Source organism: Miscanthus floridulus, chromosome 15 (genome assembly GCF_019320115.1).
Source record: "Miscanthus floridulus cultivar M001 chromosome 15, ASM1932011v1, whole genome shotgun sequence".
Taxonomy (NCBI): domain Eukaryota; kingdom Viridiplantae; phylum Streptophyta; class Magnoliopsida; order Poales; family Poaceae; genus Miscanthus; species Miscanthus floridulus.
This window is the reverse complement of record NC_089594.1, coordinates 32,345,151-32,360,782: the sequence shown is the minus strand read 5'-3', so window position 1 is coordinate 32,360,782 and position 15,632 is coordinate 32,345,151. Positions and strand designations below refer to the sequence as shown.

The 15,632-nt window shown below is 43.0% G+C and overlaps 1 protein-coding gene across 1 annotated transcript; it reads right to left on the bottom strand.

Moving 5' to 3' along the window:
* Positions 1–7,019: 7,019 nt before the first annotated feature.
* LOC136507318 (serine carboxypeptidase 1-like) lies at positions 7,020–12,151 on the bottom strand. The gene is made up of 9 exons (XM_066502082.1): positions 11,692–12,151; positions 11,402–11,407; positions 9,055–9,171; positions 8,637–8,911; positions 8,206–8,463; positions 7,772–7,878; positions 7,516–7,602; positions 7,326–7,431; positions 7,020–7,228 (listed from the first exon to the last, which is right to left on the bottom strand). The coding sequence occupies exons 1-9, from the start codon at positions 12,149–12,151 to the stop codon at positions 7,076–7,078; spliced, it is 1,569 nt and encodes a 522-aa protein (XP_066358179.1). The 3' UTR covers positions 7,020–7,075.
* Between the last annotated feature and the right edge of the window lie 3,481 nt (positions 12,152–15,632).

Below are 15,632 nucleotides of genomic sequence, written 5' to 3'. Positions count from 1 at the left end.
TATGTAACCACATCAAGGCCGGATGTCATGTTTAGTGTATGCATGTGTGCAAGATTTCAAGCCTCACCAAGAGAAAGTCATTTGAAGGCTACAAAGAGAATATTGAGGTACTTGAAGCATACACAAAATGTTGGTTTGTGGTATCCCAAAGGAGCAAAGTTTGAGCTAGTTGGTTACTCCGACTTGGATTATGCAGGATGCAAGGTTGAAAGAAAGAGCACCTTGGGCACATTTCAATTGTTGAGAAGATCACTTGTTTCATGGTCATCAAAGAAGCAAAATAGTGTTGCATTATCAACCGCCGAAGCCAAATACATATCCGCCAGTAGTTGTTGTGCACAAATACTTTAGATGAAGGCCACTTTGAGTGACTTTGGAATCAAGTTCAAGAAAGTGCCATTGCTATGTGACAATGAGAGTGCAATCAAGCTAACCAACAATCCGGTTCAACATGCAAGAACAAAGCACATTGATGTCTACCACCATTTCATAAGAGATCACCAACAAAAAGGGAACATTTGCATTGAGAGTGTAGGCACCGAAGATCAACTTGCCGACATATTCACCAACCATTGGATGAGAAAAGGTTTTGCAAGCTAAGGAATGAGTTGAACATATTAGATTTCTCAAATATGTGTTGATGCATCCCCCACTTATATGACATGCCTCTCCTTCGAGCTATTCAAGGTAAAAAGTCGATTGGCATGACATACATCCTTGCTAAGGACATGTTTAGTGCATCTAGTCATCTCTCCATTTTATTAGGCTCATTCATGAAAATCAAATGAATTTGATGATTGTATGGTACCACTATTGCTTCTATGCTTATTTTGATCTAGTGGTAGCATATGACATGTTATTGGGCTTGTAAACCTAGTGTTTGATCTAGAAAATGAGCTCTAAGTGTTTAACTCAACATGGTACAAGATAACCCTTATTTGGAGGTGTGAAGAAGCTTGTCCTTGGATCAAACTGAGTTAGATATCTTTGGCAAATGATCTAGATTGGACCAAATTTGGGAATATGATCCTCACCCCATTGATTAACATTGATAAATCTCAACCTATCTATAATTTAAGTCTTTGTGGTCATTGATGACAAAGGGGGAGAGAAACAAAGATATAAGTGATAGGGGGAGAAACAACAAAGATATTAGTACATGGGGAGAAAAGATAAAAGATATATTAGTGTACTAAGATGGTGAAAAGACATCAAAGGTATGACAAAGGAAAGGAATCAACTAAAATTTTGAGCACACAAGTAGGGGGAGCAAGCTCATGAACTTGTATGATGCATTTGAACGTGCATTTCATATGTTTGCTTGTGTGGCGTATGCTAGTTGTAAGGTTGAATGATGAAATGAAATCATTAGATAACTTTCATTTCCAAGCAAGTTTTTACAAGTGGTATCTTTTCAAAGTATGTTTCCAAGTGATATAGAACTAACCATGGTGCTAAGGATGGTATAATGGTGCACTCCGATTGGTATCACGCTTCAAAGGTCCATCTTTTATACCTTAGCATCATTTGGTAGACATTGACTCCTAGATTTCCTATCTAAGCATATGTGCAAGCTTCAATCCAAACTCTTAGCACATATATAGGGGGAGCAATTGCTACCATTTGGGGTTCATGAAACTTGTCCATATCCTTTTTTACATGGTAAATATGCTTGGGCAAGCAACATGGATTCAATTGAACTTTATTTCATATCTTTGTATAAGGGTTGTCATCAATTACCAAAAAGGGAGAGATTGAAAGCTCTAGTTTGGTTTTGGTGAATTGATGAAACCCTAAGTGCTAACCTAGTTTATCAAGTGATCATGAGATAGGTAGCACATTCCAAGTGGTGAAGCAAATGAAGATCATAGCATGACAATGATGATGCCATGATGATGATCAAGTGCTTGGACTTGGAAAAGAAGAAAGAGAAAAACAAAAAGCTCAAGGCAAAGGTATAATCCATAGGAGCTATTTTGTTTTGGTGATCAAGACACTTAGAGAGTGTGATCACATTTAGGTTTGATAGCCGTACTATTAAGAGGGGTGAAACTCGTATCGAAATATGGTTATCAAAGTGCCACTAGATGCTCTAACTCATTGCATATGCATTTAGGATCTAGTGGAATGCTAACTCCTTTAAAATGTTTGTAAAAATATGCTAACACATGTGCACAAGGTGATACACTTGATGGTTGGCACATTTGAGCAAGGGTGAAGAAGTTAGAGATGAAAAGGAGTTAGTCTTGTTGGTCACTAAGTGACCGGACGCTGGTCTCAGAAGGACTGGCGCGTCTGGTCAAGTGTGGCAGCGTAGACACCAGTGTCGGTCAATCGACCGGACGCTGGGTCATGGACTAACCGGACGTTGGCAAGGTGTGTCCGGTCCTATTGTCACACAGCGCTTAGAGGCTAGGGTCTCTGACCGGACGATAGCAGGGTCTGGTCGTGCATGACCGGACGCGTCTGGTGGGTGAATTGCGTTTCTGGAACTTTACTAGAAATGACCGGACGCTGGTGGCTCGGCGTCCGATCAGTTATAGCGCAGTGTTCGGTCAACTCAAGTGACCATTCAAGTCGGGACATGTGGCTGTCGTCGGGCAACCGGACGCTGAGGTCCAGCGTCCGGTCAACATGACCGGAGCATCCAGTCAGCCCGCGTTGTGTCCAGTGAAGGGGTACAATGGCTCTATTTTGTGGGGGCTTCTATTTAAGCCCCATGGCCGGTTGAAGCTCACACCTTTGGCCATTTTTATTGACATAGCAACCTTGTGAGCTTAGCCAAAGCCCTCCCACTCATCTCCATCATTGATTCATCATCTTTGTGAGATTGGGAGTGAATCCAAGTGCATTGCTTGAGTGTTTGCATTTAGAGGCACTTGGTGTTCGTGTTTCGCTGCGGGATTCGCTTGTTACTCTTGGTGGTTGCCACCACCTAGATGGTTTGGAGCAGTGAGGATCGTCGAGCGGAGGGTGGTGATTGTCTCCGGCTCTGATCGTGGTGATTGTAAAGGGTTCTTGACCTTTCCCCCGGCGGAGAGCCAAAAGGTACTCTAGTGGATTGCTCATGGCTTGTGTGATCCTCATCTTGTGTTGGTTGTGTGGCACCCTATTGAGGGTTTGGCGTGTGATGCCAATTAGCACGTGAACCTCCAAGTGAGTGAATCGCCACAACGAGTAGCTAGCCGGCTAGCAAGTGAACCTCAGTAAAAAATCATTGTGTTCATCATTTGATTCCGAGGTGATTGGTCTTCATTGTTATTCATCCTTGTGATTGAATGGTTCCTTCATCTACACGGCGGTATAACCTTCTTGGTCACTCTCTTTACATTACTGCAAACTAGTTGTCAAGCTCTTTAGTGTAGCTAGTTGTGAGAGCTTGCTTGCTTGGTTGGTGTGGCTCTTTAGTTAGCCTTTGAGAGCACACTAACATAGGGTAGTGTCATAGCTATTGTGTGAATAGATACTATCTAAACTAGAATTGTGTTAGGTGGCTTGCATTTTGAGTAGGCTAGCGCAACACTTGCTTCGCCTCATAATTGTCTAACCATTTTATTAAGTGTTGTTGTGGAAATTTTTATTAGGCTATTCACCCCCCCCCCCTCTAGCCATTAAAACCTTTCAACGGTGAAGATGGCTTAGAGATGTTGCAATGCTCACTCATGTGATGAAGGAGCTCATTGCACATGAGACATGACATTGAGTCATGTGATCAAGGTGGAGAAGATCAAGACATGACTTGGCTCGATGGACCGGTTGCAAGTGTGAAGGGCAAGTTGAGTGATGACTTGGCACCTATGGACCGAAGCAATGGTGAAGAGCAAGTGAAGTCAAGATCGATGAACCAATATGGTCATGTCATGATATAGAGTGGATCATATAATTGTTGATCATATTGGTGCTTGTGTTGCATCGACATTGGAGGAGATGAAATGGAATGCGCAAGACAAAGGTATAACCTAGGGCATTTCATTTCACCGATCATAGGTGTGTAGAGAAGTTGATGACCAGATTTAGGATAGATGGCCGTACTATCAAGAGCGGCAAACTTGTTTGCATATCGGTCATCTAGTGCCACTCGAGTGATCTAACTTTGCATCGTTGCTAGGATCGAGTGGCATGGTGAATTGAGTGAGTAATCCTTTGGAAAATGTTTGTGAAAATACTAACACACATTCATATGATGGTGTACACTTGGTGGTGTTGGCACATTTGCAAAGGAGAAGTGGTTGGAGTTGTTGTGGATCAACTCGGTGAAGAAACAGAGACGAAAAGAGGCCACAGGAGGTGACCGGACGCTGGCCTCGGCTAGACCTACATGTTCGGTCATGCTCTGCAATGAAGGCGCAGGCGTCGGTCTTTGACCAGACACTAGGCAAAGAAGTGACCTGACGCGCAGGGGTCGCGTCCGGTCATTGCTAACGATAGATGACATGGCGGCGTTCTGGCACGCGGAGTGGAGAGAGTGAGAGACTAGACGCTGACCGCGTCAGGTCGACATTGACTGGACGCATCAAGTCACAATTTCTCCTCTCTAGACTGTCTCTAGAAGTGACCTGACTCACGGTGGTAGAGTGTCCGGTCATCAGGTAGTGTGTTAGGTCAGTAGGCTCGAGGGCACGTCCGATCACTGGGTCGATGCGTCCGGTCGCTACTAACCACGCGGGTTAAAGGAGCCAACCATTGGAGATCGACATGCGACGTTGAATCCGGGTGACACATGGTAGCATCGTGACAACCGGACTCCACTATGCTACGTCCGGTCGTTATGTAAAGGCGCGTCCGATCACATCGTAGTGTGCCCAATGAAGGGGGTACAACAACTCTTTTCTCATGGGGGCTTTAAAACCAAGCTTTGGTCACCCTTGGGCCGATAGCTGAGCACCCTTGAGCCTTGGTGGCTTGTGTAGGTGTGCTTGGGAGCTCTCTAACTGACTTGTGCTTGATAGTGATCATCCAATCAAGTGAGTGAGCGATTCTAGTGCGATTGCATCGTGAGGTTGCATCGAGTGGCACTAGGTGATCATGTTGTAAGCCGTGGTGCTTGTTACTCTTAGAGGTTGCCACCTTCTCAATGGTTTGGTGGTGGTCTCCGTCAAAGCACGCAAAGAAGATTGTGCGGTGCTCTGGAGAAGTGATTGTGAGGGGTATTGTGCTCAGCCCTCGGGAGCCGAGAAGAGCAACTCTAGTAGAGCGTGTCATTGAGCTACCCTCACTTATGGGTAGGTTCTTGCGGTGCCTGATGTGCGGGCTTGGCGGGTGATGTCAATTAGCCGCCGAACCACCAAGTGAGCGGTCGATACAACGAGGGCTAGCGTGTTGGCAAGCACATGAACCTCTTTATAAAAATCACCGTGTCATCCTTGTCTTTCCGTTGGGTTGCATCCCCTTTGCACAAGCTTGTAATTTCTTTCATATACTTTGTGCTTGTGTAGTTGCTCTTGTGTTTAGCTAGCTTGTGTACCTTGCTAGTTACCTTCTTACTTGTGTAGCATAGAAGTAGCTCCCTTGCGTGGCTAATTTGGTTTTAGTAATCTTGTTAGTCACATTACTTAGTTTGTGTAGCTAAGTAATTTGCGCTCTCTAATTTGGCTTATGTAGCCTTTTTATTAAGCATTGCTATTGAGCTTAGGAATTTTGTGCTTTTGCATCACTAGTTGTGTAGGAGGTCCCCCGGTTGCTTGAGTACTAGTGCATAGGTTTGTGTGACATTGCTCTAGAATTGATTAGGTGAGCTCTAGCTAGCCCGGCACCTTTGTTGCCTAATTAGGATCTTTATAAGGTGCTAATAAACTTAGATAGAGGGGTGTAGTCTTGGCTAGACCGATAGTTTTAATTATGCATTTATCTCGGTTAACCGACGCGATTAATTTTAGAAAGGACAATTTACCCCCGCCGCCCCCCCCCCCCCCTCTAGTCCGTCATCTCGACCCTACAACTATATGCCCTTCCCAATCTTTATGGCAATAGGTCATGACAAAAGTGATGGAATATGATAATCATAAATTAAAAATCATTTTTTTAGAAAAACACCTTGGCGCAGCCATGCCTAGCTGGACTGGTGGGACCCACGTGTAAGGTAAACATTAACTCTTCTGTTGTTGCATATACTCGGATTCTCTTTTCTTTGTATAATTTTAATGGGCTCTATATGTAATTCTATTTTTGGAAAATTTAAAACAAAAAATACCAACACGTAATTGATAATATTTGCAAGTGAACATCCTTAACCACTAGACTGGACCAAAACTAAAAAGGCTGACAACAATTGGGCCAAAAAATGGCCGTCCAGCACATGGGCTAGTTGGGCTTAGTTGAATTATAATTGTAAAAACCAGCCCATGTGACAACTGGGCCAAATTTGTCTTTATGACAATTATTTTCATCGTACTATATGTGCCACGTCACACGCCACATCATATGCCACGTCAGATCCCTGGACACATGTCATCATCCCGTCTAATATATTATGAAAAATATAGTGACAAATACCGTGGTCATAACCTGATGACAAACTTGCAATTGTCACTAAGATTAATGACAATTGGGTCTATTAGTCAGGGGGTTATGACCCACCTTCTATGACCACTGCCATATAGTCACAGAAGAGGTACAATAACAAGAAAAAAGACTGTATTTGTCACAATAAGTTAGTCATAGAAGACCTAACCTCTTGTAGTGTATGCCTCCTATTTTGGGGCCGAGTAAGGGCCTTGGTGGACCTGAATGTTTTCCTCTGACTCTCAAATCTGAGTTTGGGAGTCCAAGTAGGGGTACTGCTAGCTGGAGTTGTTCTGACAAAGTTGAGAGCAAATTGCTCCCATATAAAAAACATATAGAACTTTGAAAAACATAGAATAATGCAACTCTTAACGCTTAGTTCTCACAATCCCAAACAACAGCACAGTCGTCCATGGATTCACATAAACATGGACCATGTAATAACTTTGAAGTACTTGCTTTTATCGCTCAACATAAAGTCACCATCAAACAAGATAAATATTATACTAACTCCGTCTGACTTGATTTTTTTTTTTAGGTTGTCGTCTCGGCACGACCATTCCTTTATGGATCGTTACTCCACTTCGTTTGGTGGGAGCTCTCCTTTCAGGAAGGAGTTTACCAGCACCAATGCTCTCTCGGGCTGGGAAGAGGCAACGGCATGTCCAGCGCCTCTGACAGAGAGGAATGTAAACCCTCCTGTGTACTGCTGAACATAGCCCCCTACCTGCAAGTGTGCAACCATCGTCACATAATGTTCAAAGTTTCAAGCTATATATCCTTGTATGTGTGCATATTGTTCTGAAATCTGCAGTAAATCTTACTTCATTGTGTGCTGTCCATGGGCGCCATGGGGTTGTGATTTGGAGGCCAAGGTCATGGATGGTATACCTTGTAGCAGGAAGTGGGCATATAGCATCAAAATCACCGCTGAAAGAAAGGTCCATAGTTATTATACATACATTTTCAGGGATTTATGCATATATATGTTCTTGACTAATACAACGACATTACCTAAAAATCCAAACAGGCAGCCCTTTCGAAATTAGCCAGATGAGGGTTGGCACCATGGAATCAGGTGCGTCTTTCCATGTCATGTTTCTGCAAAGATTTCATATATATGAGTTGCACTAAGTTCGTCACAGTGCAGTGGTCAAAAGAACGCCATTTAATTTTTTATTCGTTGTTAGAGGTCTGCATGCAACTTGAAAGTTGGAAGTAACCAAATACTATGTTACACACAGGCATTTTATCTAAAAATGTTACATACACGCATAATGACCAATTTGTCGGCCTGGCGTGAAAAGAACTCTGCACTGCTGGATGATTGAGGTAGCCACTGGTGTAGCTGTCGCTGCATGGATCATATCCGGGTAACTGTAATGGAAAACAGTCAACACATAATTTTTAATTTTGTACTGAACACGGTCGTCTAGGAAAGCAAGTTATTACCCACTTGCTGATTAATATCGTTCCCATAATAATTTTAGGAGCAGTGTCGAAAAATCACTGCAGTACCAAATGTTGGAGGAAGTGTCTACATTTGAATTGGTTGAAATTTGATATTCTCCATCACATTTCTAGCAAATTAGATCAGTATTCTCCAGCTAAAAATAGGTGATTGAGACTGAGGAATTTTTAGCTGTACGTAGTACTATTATTAACTAGTAGCAGTAAATTAGGAAAACAACATTTGGTGCTTACGTAGCTGCTCGGATAATTTGCCCCTTGAGGTGTGTCTACACAAACAGGAGCATATATGTTGTAGGGGTCAATTTCTCCCTTATCAAATGCGTGCCAAGCATCTGTGCATGACGATGCACTATCCGTATCCAGATTGTTAGAGTATCCGCAGCTCCTAGAGACATTTCCAAAGACTTCATCCGACATCACACCATGGCTCCAGAAGTAGTCAATTAGTCCCTTTGAGTTCCAATAGTCATCGAGGAATGGATTTCCAACCTAGAAGAGAGAGATCAAGGCACTAGCTCATATATATTGGTATGGCATGGTCACTCAAACAAAAAACAAAGGGAGAAAAAAGACATGAGACATGTAATCAACTAATCATAGCCTAAGCTTATTGAAGTTTTTGCCAGTTTTCAAAATGAAAAACAATCAAGAAGGTGATGTACCAGGATACCCTGTAGGTTTATGATGGTTTTGCTGTTGTTGTATGCGTTGAGTAGCAGGATGTTCACAGCGAGCTGCGGTGCATAGTGCCCAGCATAGCTCTCGCCTGAGATATAGAACGGCCGGCCTTTGTACTCTGGGAATCTCTCCAGCCAGTTTATCAGAAATAGGTAGGCATCATCAGCGGTCTTCTCGTCTCCGCTGCTTTCATAGTCCGAAGAAGTGGAGTAAGAGAACCCAACACCCGCCGGTGATTCCAAGAAGATGACGTTAGCCACTGCACATTTTTACATATTTTTTTCACCATTGTTGGTAACACATCAGATCAATTTGTTTTGTAGGAACAAAACATATTCAATATAACGTTCTGCACTTCAGCATGTGCTGAGGAGTAGTGTCCGATGAGGTCATTTAACTTACCGTTGTTCCATGCATGCTTGTTTGTGCTGAGGGTTTTGCTGTCGTTGTTCACGCGAAAAGGGCCGATTTCTTCCATAGCTCCGTAGCCAAGTGATGAGCAACCAGGTCCTGCATGGCGTGGATCGATACATATATACATATACATTTGTGACTAAGACGTCCATTCAGTATTCAGTCACATAATGACATATATAATTAGTAGTCAAGAGCTAGTCAAATTATAATATGATTATATGAATGTCGCATACTAGAACTATGGTATGGTCACTAAGGTCCGTGTGCACCGGTGTGGTGGCCTTAATTAAAAGCAAAATAAGAGAAAAGGGTTACAACAATATTATCATAGACGCACTCATATGTTGCATATATATATATAGTCTTGTTGCAGTTGCGGCATACGATTTGCTTTAAGAGGTACATGTAGAAAAGGTGAAATGGAGTTTGGACTATATATAGCAGACTTCTTTTGACCGATTGTGCGCGAATGAACCAAAAAGCTCTAGAATGTGCTCTCATGACCTAAGGGCGTGTCCAACGGACTGTCGACTAGCTAGCAAGAAGGCAAGCGCTAGTCTCGCACTTCTCTCGATGAACGTTGTGTCTCTGCTGCTCACGTGGTTCCACGGCATGCACATCAGGTTCCTTTTTTATTTTATTTGGACGCCACCTTAGCTAGCGTTTTGAGCACACCGCTGCGGACGCCCTAATGATTGCTCAACCTCTGGTTGCCTCTACTTGTAAACAAAACATGCCTTCTACACACACTACTTCAAAAGTTCTGTCATGGATTCCTCATTTTGTCCTAGACTTGTCATGCACAAATACTTACTACTCCTTTGTGTTTGGTTGGTGGAACAAAGTGATATAGGATATGGCAAGGCCCTACTTTTATGGGTGTTTTGTTCAGAGAGGTGGGACAAAATCGTCTCAGAGCATAATATTCTCTATGAGTCTATTTCTTAATAATGAGGGGATAGGTTTGTCCAACTCGGAACTAGTATAGGTGGGAGAGAGACACATAGGTGAGCCACATGTGTGAGATATCTTATCACATCAACAACTATAACCCTCCAACCAAATAAAAAAAAAAGATGGATGGATCCATCCTCTCAATCATCAAACATGAGATAACCATCCCAACCAACATTATCTCTCCAAACTAGACAAATTCTTAGATAAAAACAATAGGAAAAAATGGTAACTAAGAGCTAGTTTGGCATGACACCTACCCCACCTACCTATATAAAGGTCGTGTAGATAAGCCCTTTAAACTAATTTTTATGTTATTTTTGAGGAAGGTTATCCAACAACCAAGTGTCGGAACACTCGATTTCTCTGGCGCGTCCCCCTCTCCCTCCTGTGCTTGTGCCCGCGCCCGCTCTGGAGACGAAGAAGAAGATGGCGGATGCGTTAAGGTTCCGGCGACCTCTCTCTCTAGCCTCTCCCCCCTCTTTTCTCCAACTCCGACGGACTTAGAAGGAGGCTTTAGGGGAGGCAAGCCGGCCAGATGAGATGGGAAAGGCGGCAAGGTAGTTTAGGGGCGCTGGCGGCAGCGGAGGCGGCCGAACCAAGTCGGGGCAGGGACGCCCATGGCCGGTGCTCACAGCGGAAGGAGGGGGAGGGGAAGAAGTAGGCCGCCGCGGCCACGCTAGGGTTTCGCCAGAGCTCCACAGCCGCGGCCACAGCAGTGGAGCTCCGGCAAAACCCTAGCGTGGCCATGGTGGGGCGGTAGGCAGCAGCGGGGGCGAGGAGGAAGAACAACGAAGGTGTGAAGAAGAAAAACCGAGTGCTCACAGTCGGCGAAACACTTGAGTGTTGACTAGACAGACTCTTATTTTCTATGATCAAATCTACTTGTTATTCTTATATACAGTTTAAATTAATATTACGTAGATTTTTTTTTCTTCTATCAAATATATAGCAATAGACTTATTATAAGTCAGGGTGGGCGTTCGGTTCTCGATTCGATTTTGGTTTGGTTCCCTCGGTTATTGATGAAATTCGGTTTCTAGAAAATGAGAACCGATTGGTTCCAAAAAAAATTTAGGAACCGAGTATTTCGGTTCTCGGTTATTTCAGTTCGATTTCGATTCTAACCGAACTAACCGAATTTTTTCATAAGACCTCAGGACAACAATAAATATACGTGTTCTACGGCAAATTTAAAAAACACTATATTCATTTTTAATAATAATAATAATAATAATAATAATAATAATAATAATAATAATAATAATAATAATAATAATAATGATGATGATGATAATGATGATGATGATAATAATAATAATAATGTATAAGAAAACAATAGCAATATAGTCACACAAATATATAGCAGTTCAAATATAAAACACTGCACATAAACCAAACATAATTTTAAAAAATACAAGTAAAGTATAATTCATATAATTTGGTTCTTTCGATTAATTCGGTTAACCGAGAGTAGGAACTAAATTTTCTTTGGTTCTTTCGGTTCCTCGATATCAGGAACCGAATTTTTCGGTTTCGGTTATTTCGATTTCGGTTCCGGTTCTTTTAGTTCTGTTCTCAGTTCTAGGTTAAATCTGCCCGGACCTGATTATAAGAAAACAAAATATGCATGTAACACACACATAGCGTCGTCATAGACAATAATACCTCCGTTAAGCCACAAGAGCAGCGGCTTGCTGGCAGCCTCGTGGCGCGGTGCCTCCACAAAGTAGTAGAAGAGGGCGCGGCCTCTGTCCGCGTCGACAGTCACGTGCCCGCCGTACTGGTCGAAGGCGACGCCGCCCGGCTGCCCCGGCAGCGCGGCGATCTTGTCGGCCTCTCTGAGCCGCCTGAGGTCATCGTCTCCGCTGCAGTCGCCGGAGTGAAGCGTCGTCATTATCCGTCCCTTCAGGCGGCTAGCAACAACGGCCATGTCATCAGCGACGATCGTAGTACAACGACTTGTACTCGTGCCGCTACGATGGCCGCAGCTGCTCCTTCGAGACCGCATGAACCGCCACAGCTGTGCCTCCAGCGTGGACCGCGCGTCGGCGGCGTGCAGTGCCGCTGCCATGGCGGCCACGAAGACGAGAACCTGCAGGTGCCAAAAAGCAATCGTGTTCGCCATGTGTTTGTCGCTGATTTGCAGTGGTTGGGCCGGGCTAGGGGTCACGTTTATTTATACATGCCATGATGAGAGACAGAATATATAAGGAGAGACAAAAACAATGAAGCTTTATATATATATTTTTCCTATATTTTAGGGGCAATTTTAAGATGATTTCAGGCTACACTCTTGTATAATCTTCTAGTACAAGTAAATTATGTTATTTATCTTTGTATCATAACATATATATCATTTTTTTGTCTTTTTTGCGAATTACATAAGTACAAACGCAGACACTCAACACGCACGCACACTCACCCCTATGAACACACGAACGCAAACCCTACCCCTATGAGCACCTCCAAAAGACTGTGCTGGCACATCTCGAGATTGACGAAGTCACCACAGGCGCCTCGCTGTCGACGGGAACGTCGCCTATCACTGAAAGCACAACGCCGTTAAATCCTGGAATAAATCTAAGAAAATGCGAGCACTCGTGCCAAGTCGATGACTTAAACCCTCGTGGGCAGGTTGTACCATAAGAAACCTAACTGAGCTAGGCTCAGTTCGCATCAACTTTTTGTCCTTAACTGACTTTAGAAACAATTGTAAATTGTTAATTGTCTTTGTGCCAACACTAATCAAATTTTGTCAGATTTGTGGTTTTGTCTAACGAGTTTATTATTCTCATGCCTATATAAATTGTAACAAACTAAAGCTATAATTTTAGTATAAAATATATGCGATAATTGTCAACTGAAAGGAAGCTAAAATTAGGCACCTGAATTTTTGCAAATCCCTTATATATATATATATATATATATATATATATATATATATATATATATATATATATATATATATATATATATATATCTCATGACAAAAAAGATATCGAGGAATTTCTATCTCAGTGTCTTTCATCTGCTTTAATTTGTTGACTGTGTTCTTGGCCTAAAACCACTACGTTGTTGACGTTCTAGAATAATGGTGGTAGTATACATCAAGATTACCAATTAACCACATTATCACTTGCCACTTTTTATCTCACAGATAGTTAAAGATGGAAAGCAAGAAACGAATGTGGTGACGATTAGGCATGCCATAAAAAGGCCCTCGTGATAGACACTAACGAGACAACGGAGCTACTACGACAAAAGTGGATTTGTATGTTGGGTTTGATGCACGCCCATGGCATAATAAGGTATTAATACTTCTCAGAAGCACCATTTTGACCACCAGGCATCTAGCTAAGAAAGTGCATAGCAAAGGATATATACATTATAGAAAGAAAAGAGGCACTGTTGGTACAGCTCATCATCCACCCTGACTCTTTTTTTCTGGTCAAATTAATTAACGAGGTTTTCTTCTGGCCGTGGTACATGGGAAGCCAGACTTGAAAACTATGGTAGGTCCGGCGTGCAACTATCTCTTGAAACTACACACGCTGTTCTTATGCTAATGATTTTTACAGGCGCGCGGTTGTCTATTCTGCCTGTGAAAATCCATCTATTACTATATATTGACATGGGTTATAAACGGTTGTTATGCAAATCCATTCACTTAGGTCTTTTAAGAGGTCTGTCTCTAAAAAAAATAAGGACCATTGTAACAGGTGAACCTCTTAAGAGATCCACCTCTGCAAATAGGCTAGCCCAAACCCAACCCAACACTTTTTGGCTAGCCCAAACCCAACCCAACACTTTTTCTGTTTTCTAGCATATATAAATAGAAGACTAGAGTTTCGTCTCTCCAAACCGCAGTCGTGGCTGCCTCCTCACTTCTATATATCTCTAGAATCACCTGGTCATGCTAGGCCCATCACCATACCCTAGACACAGCGAACCTCATTCCCAGTTACCTCCTCAGGAACCTGTAGCAACATGACGAGTAGTTTCTAAAGACATTACAAGGTTTGACTACAGCTTATGATGCGAAAAGGACTTCTAGCTAAGTTGGTTAGAGTTCGACTTCCGTGCAAACGAATTTTAGGCTCGGATTAAAAATATTCCTCGCCTAGCCATGCCAAAGCAAGATCAGAGTTTTTCTTTTACTACAGTTTCATCACTATGACGGAAGTGTGCGTGTTACCACGGTAAACTATAATTCAAAATGAATGTCAAAGCCACCAATGTTGATGTTCCCGAGCAGGGGTTGTGCATCTCGGTGGAGGATGTCTCAGGAGGCAAAAATAACTCTTTTTTGTCTTTCGTGAGTTACTTATTGTTCATATTCGTTTTTTATGTGTTAGTCTTGTGAGGATAGAGCCCAACTTTAAAAGCCAATGTTAGCCTCTACAGTAAACAGTGTGGGCCGACATCTCATGTGGCCCAATGTCCATTGACGATGCACGTGTCTCCACCCTAGCAATCCAGCCCATTTAAGGGCCTGTTTGGATTAGGAACAAGCCACTGCTAAAATATTTAGGACTAGGGTAGGATTAGGGTCTGCTGCTCCTGAACAAGTTTATTTGAAGAAGCAACATGTTTGCTTGAGCTGCAAACTAAATCGTCCCTAAAATATACGGAAGTGATTCCAAAAGCCGTCGAGAAGTTTAGGATGGAGACACTGTTCGACCCGTCTCTATTTGATCTTCACCATATCTGTCGACCGTCTCTGTGCTCTAGACCTACACACCAACATAGTCAAGAGACATATTGCACACATATACTCATGCGATGGTTAGTCTCCAAACTCAACCAAAACTGATCATCTCTGACAATCACTCATCACAAACTCGACATACAAGGACACGTCTCAACCTTGTGTTCGCATCGTCCAATGTTGCAACCGGTAATAGAAGCCCACAATTGTCTTGAAATTGGGCTTCGCCAAAGCATTCAACTCAGTGGCATGGGACAACGTCATGAAGCTTCTCAATGCATGTGGCTTTCCTCCCAAAAGTGAAATTATTTAGATGGCGGCTTCTTCTCTGGACCAACTGCAATACAAAGCAAATCTTATGAAGAAAGGCATTGTGGATGAAGACAGAGACATGTGACCACCTTATCCTTCCGGGCACATATTGGCTAGAACTACATGTCATCCAACTCCGAAAAACAGAGGAACAGCCACATATGTTAGTGATGCTAACTTCAACAATCATCTTACTATGCCATTGGCACCTATGGAAGCATCGCCACGACGTCATCTTCCGTGCCAAGCAGCCGTGCCTACCCCGTCTCTGCCTCCTCGCATGCAAAGAATATGCGTGACTATGGAATTATCGTCTTCCTCAAACATTGTGCCATATCCCAGATGCCTGGTGTAGGAGGACCTTTTCAATGCAAAGCTCTTCCAAACATTATGTACCAGTTCACCACCGTCCATTACCGGTTCACCGGAATCCATGGTAAATGCAGGTGGTGCCCCTCGGCTCCCCAGCGACTCCCTTCCCGTTTTTTTTAACAGCCTGCACATGTTGGTTGATTTATTTGTATATGGTTGTCGCCTTCTCGGAAGCCACGCAAACCATGCTCAGTTCGGTCCAATGTTCAAACGC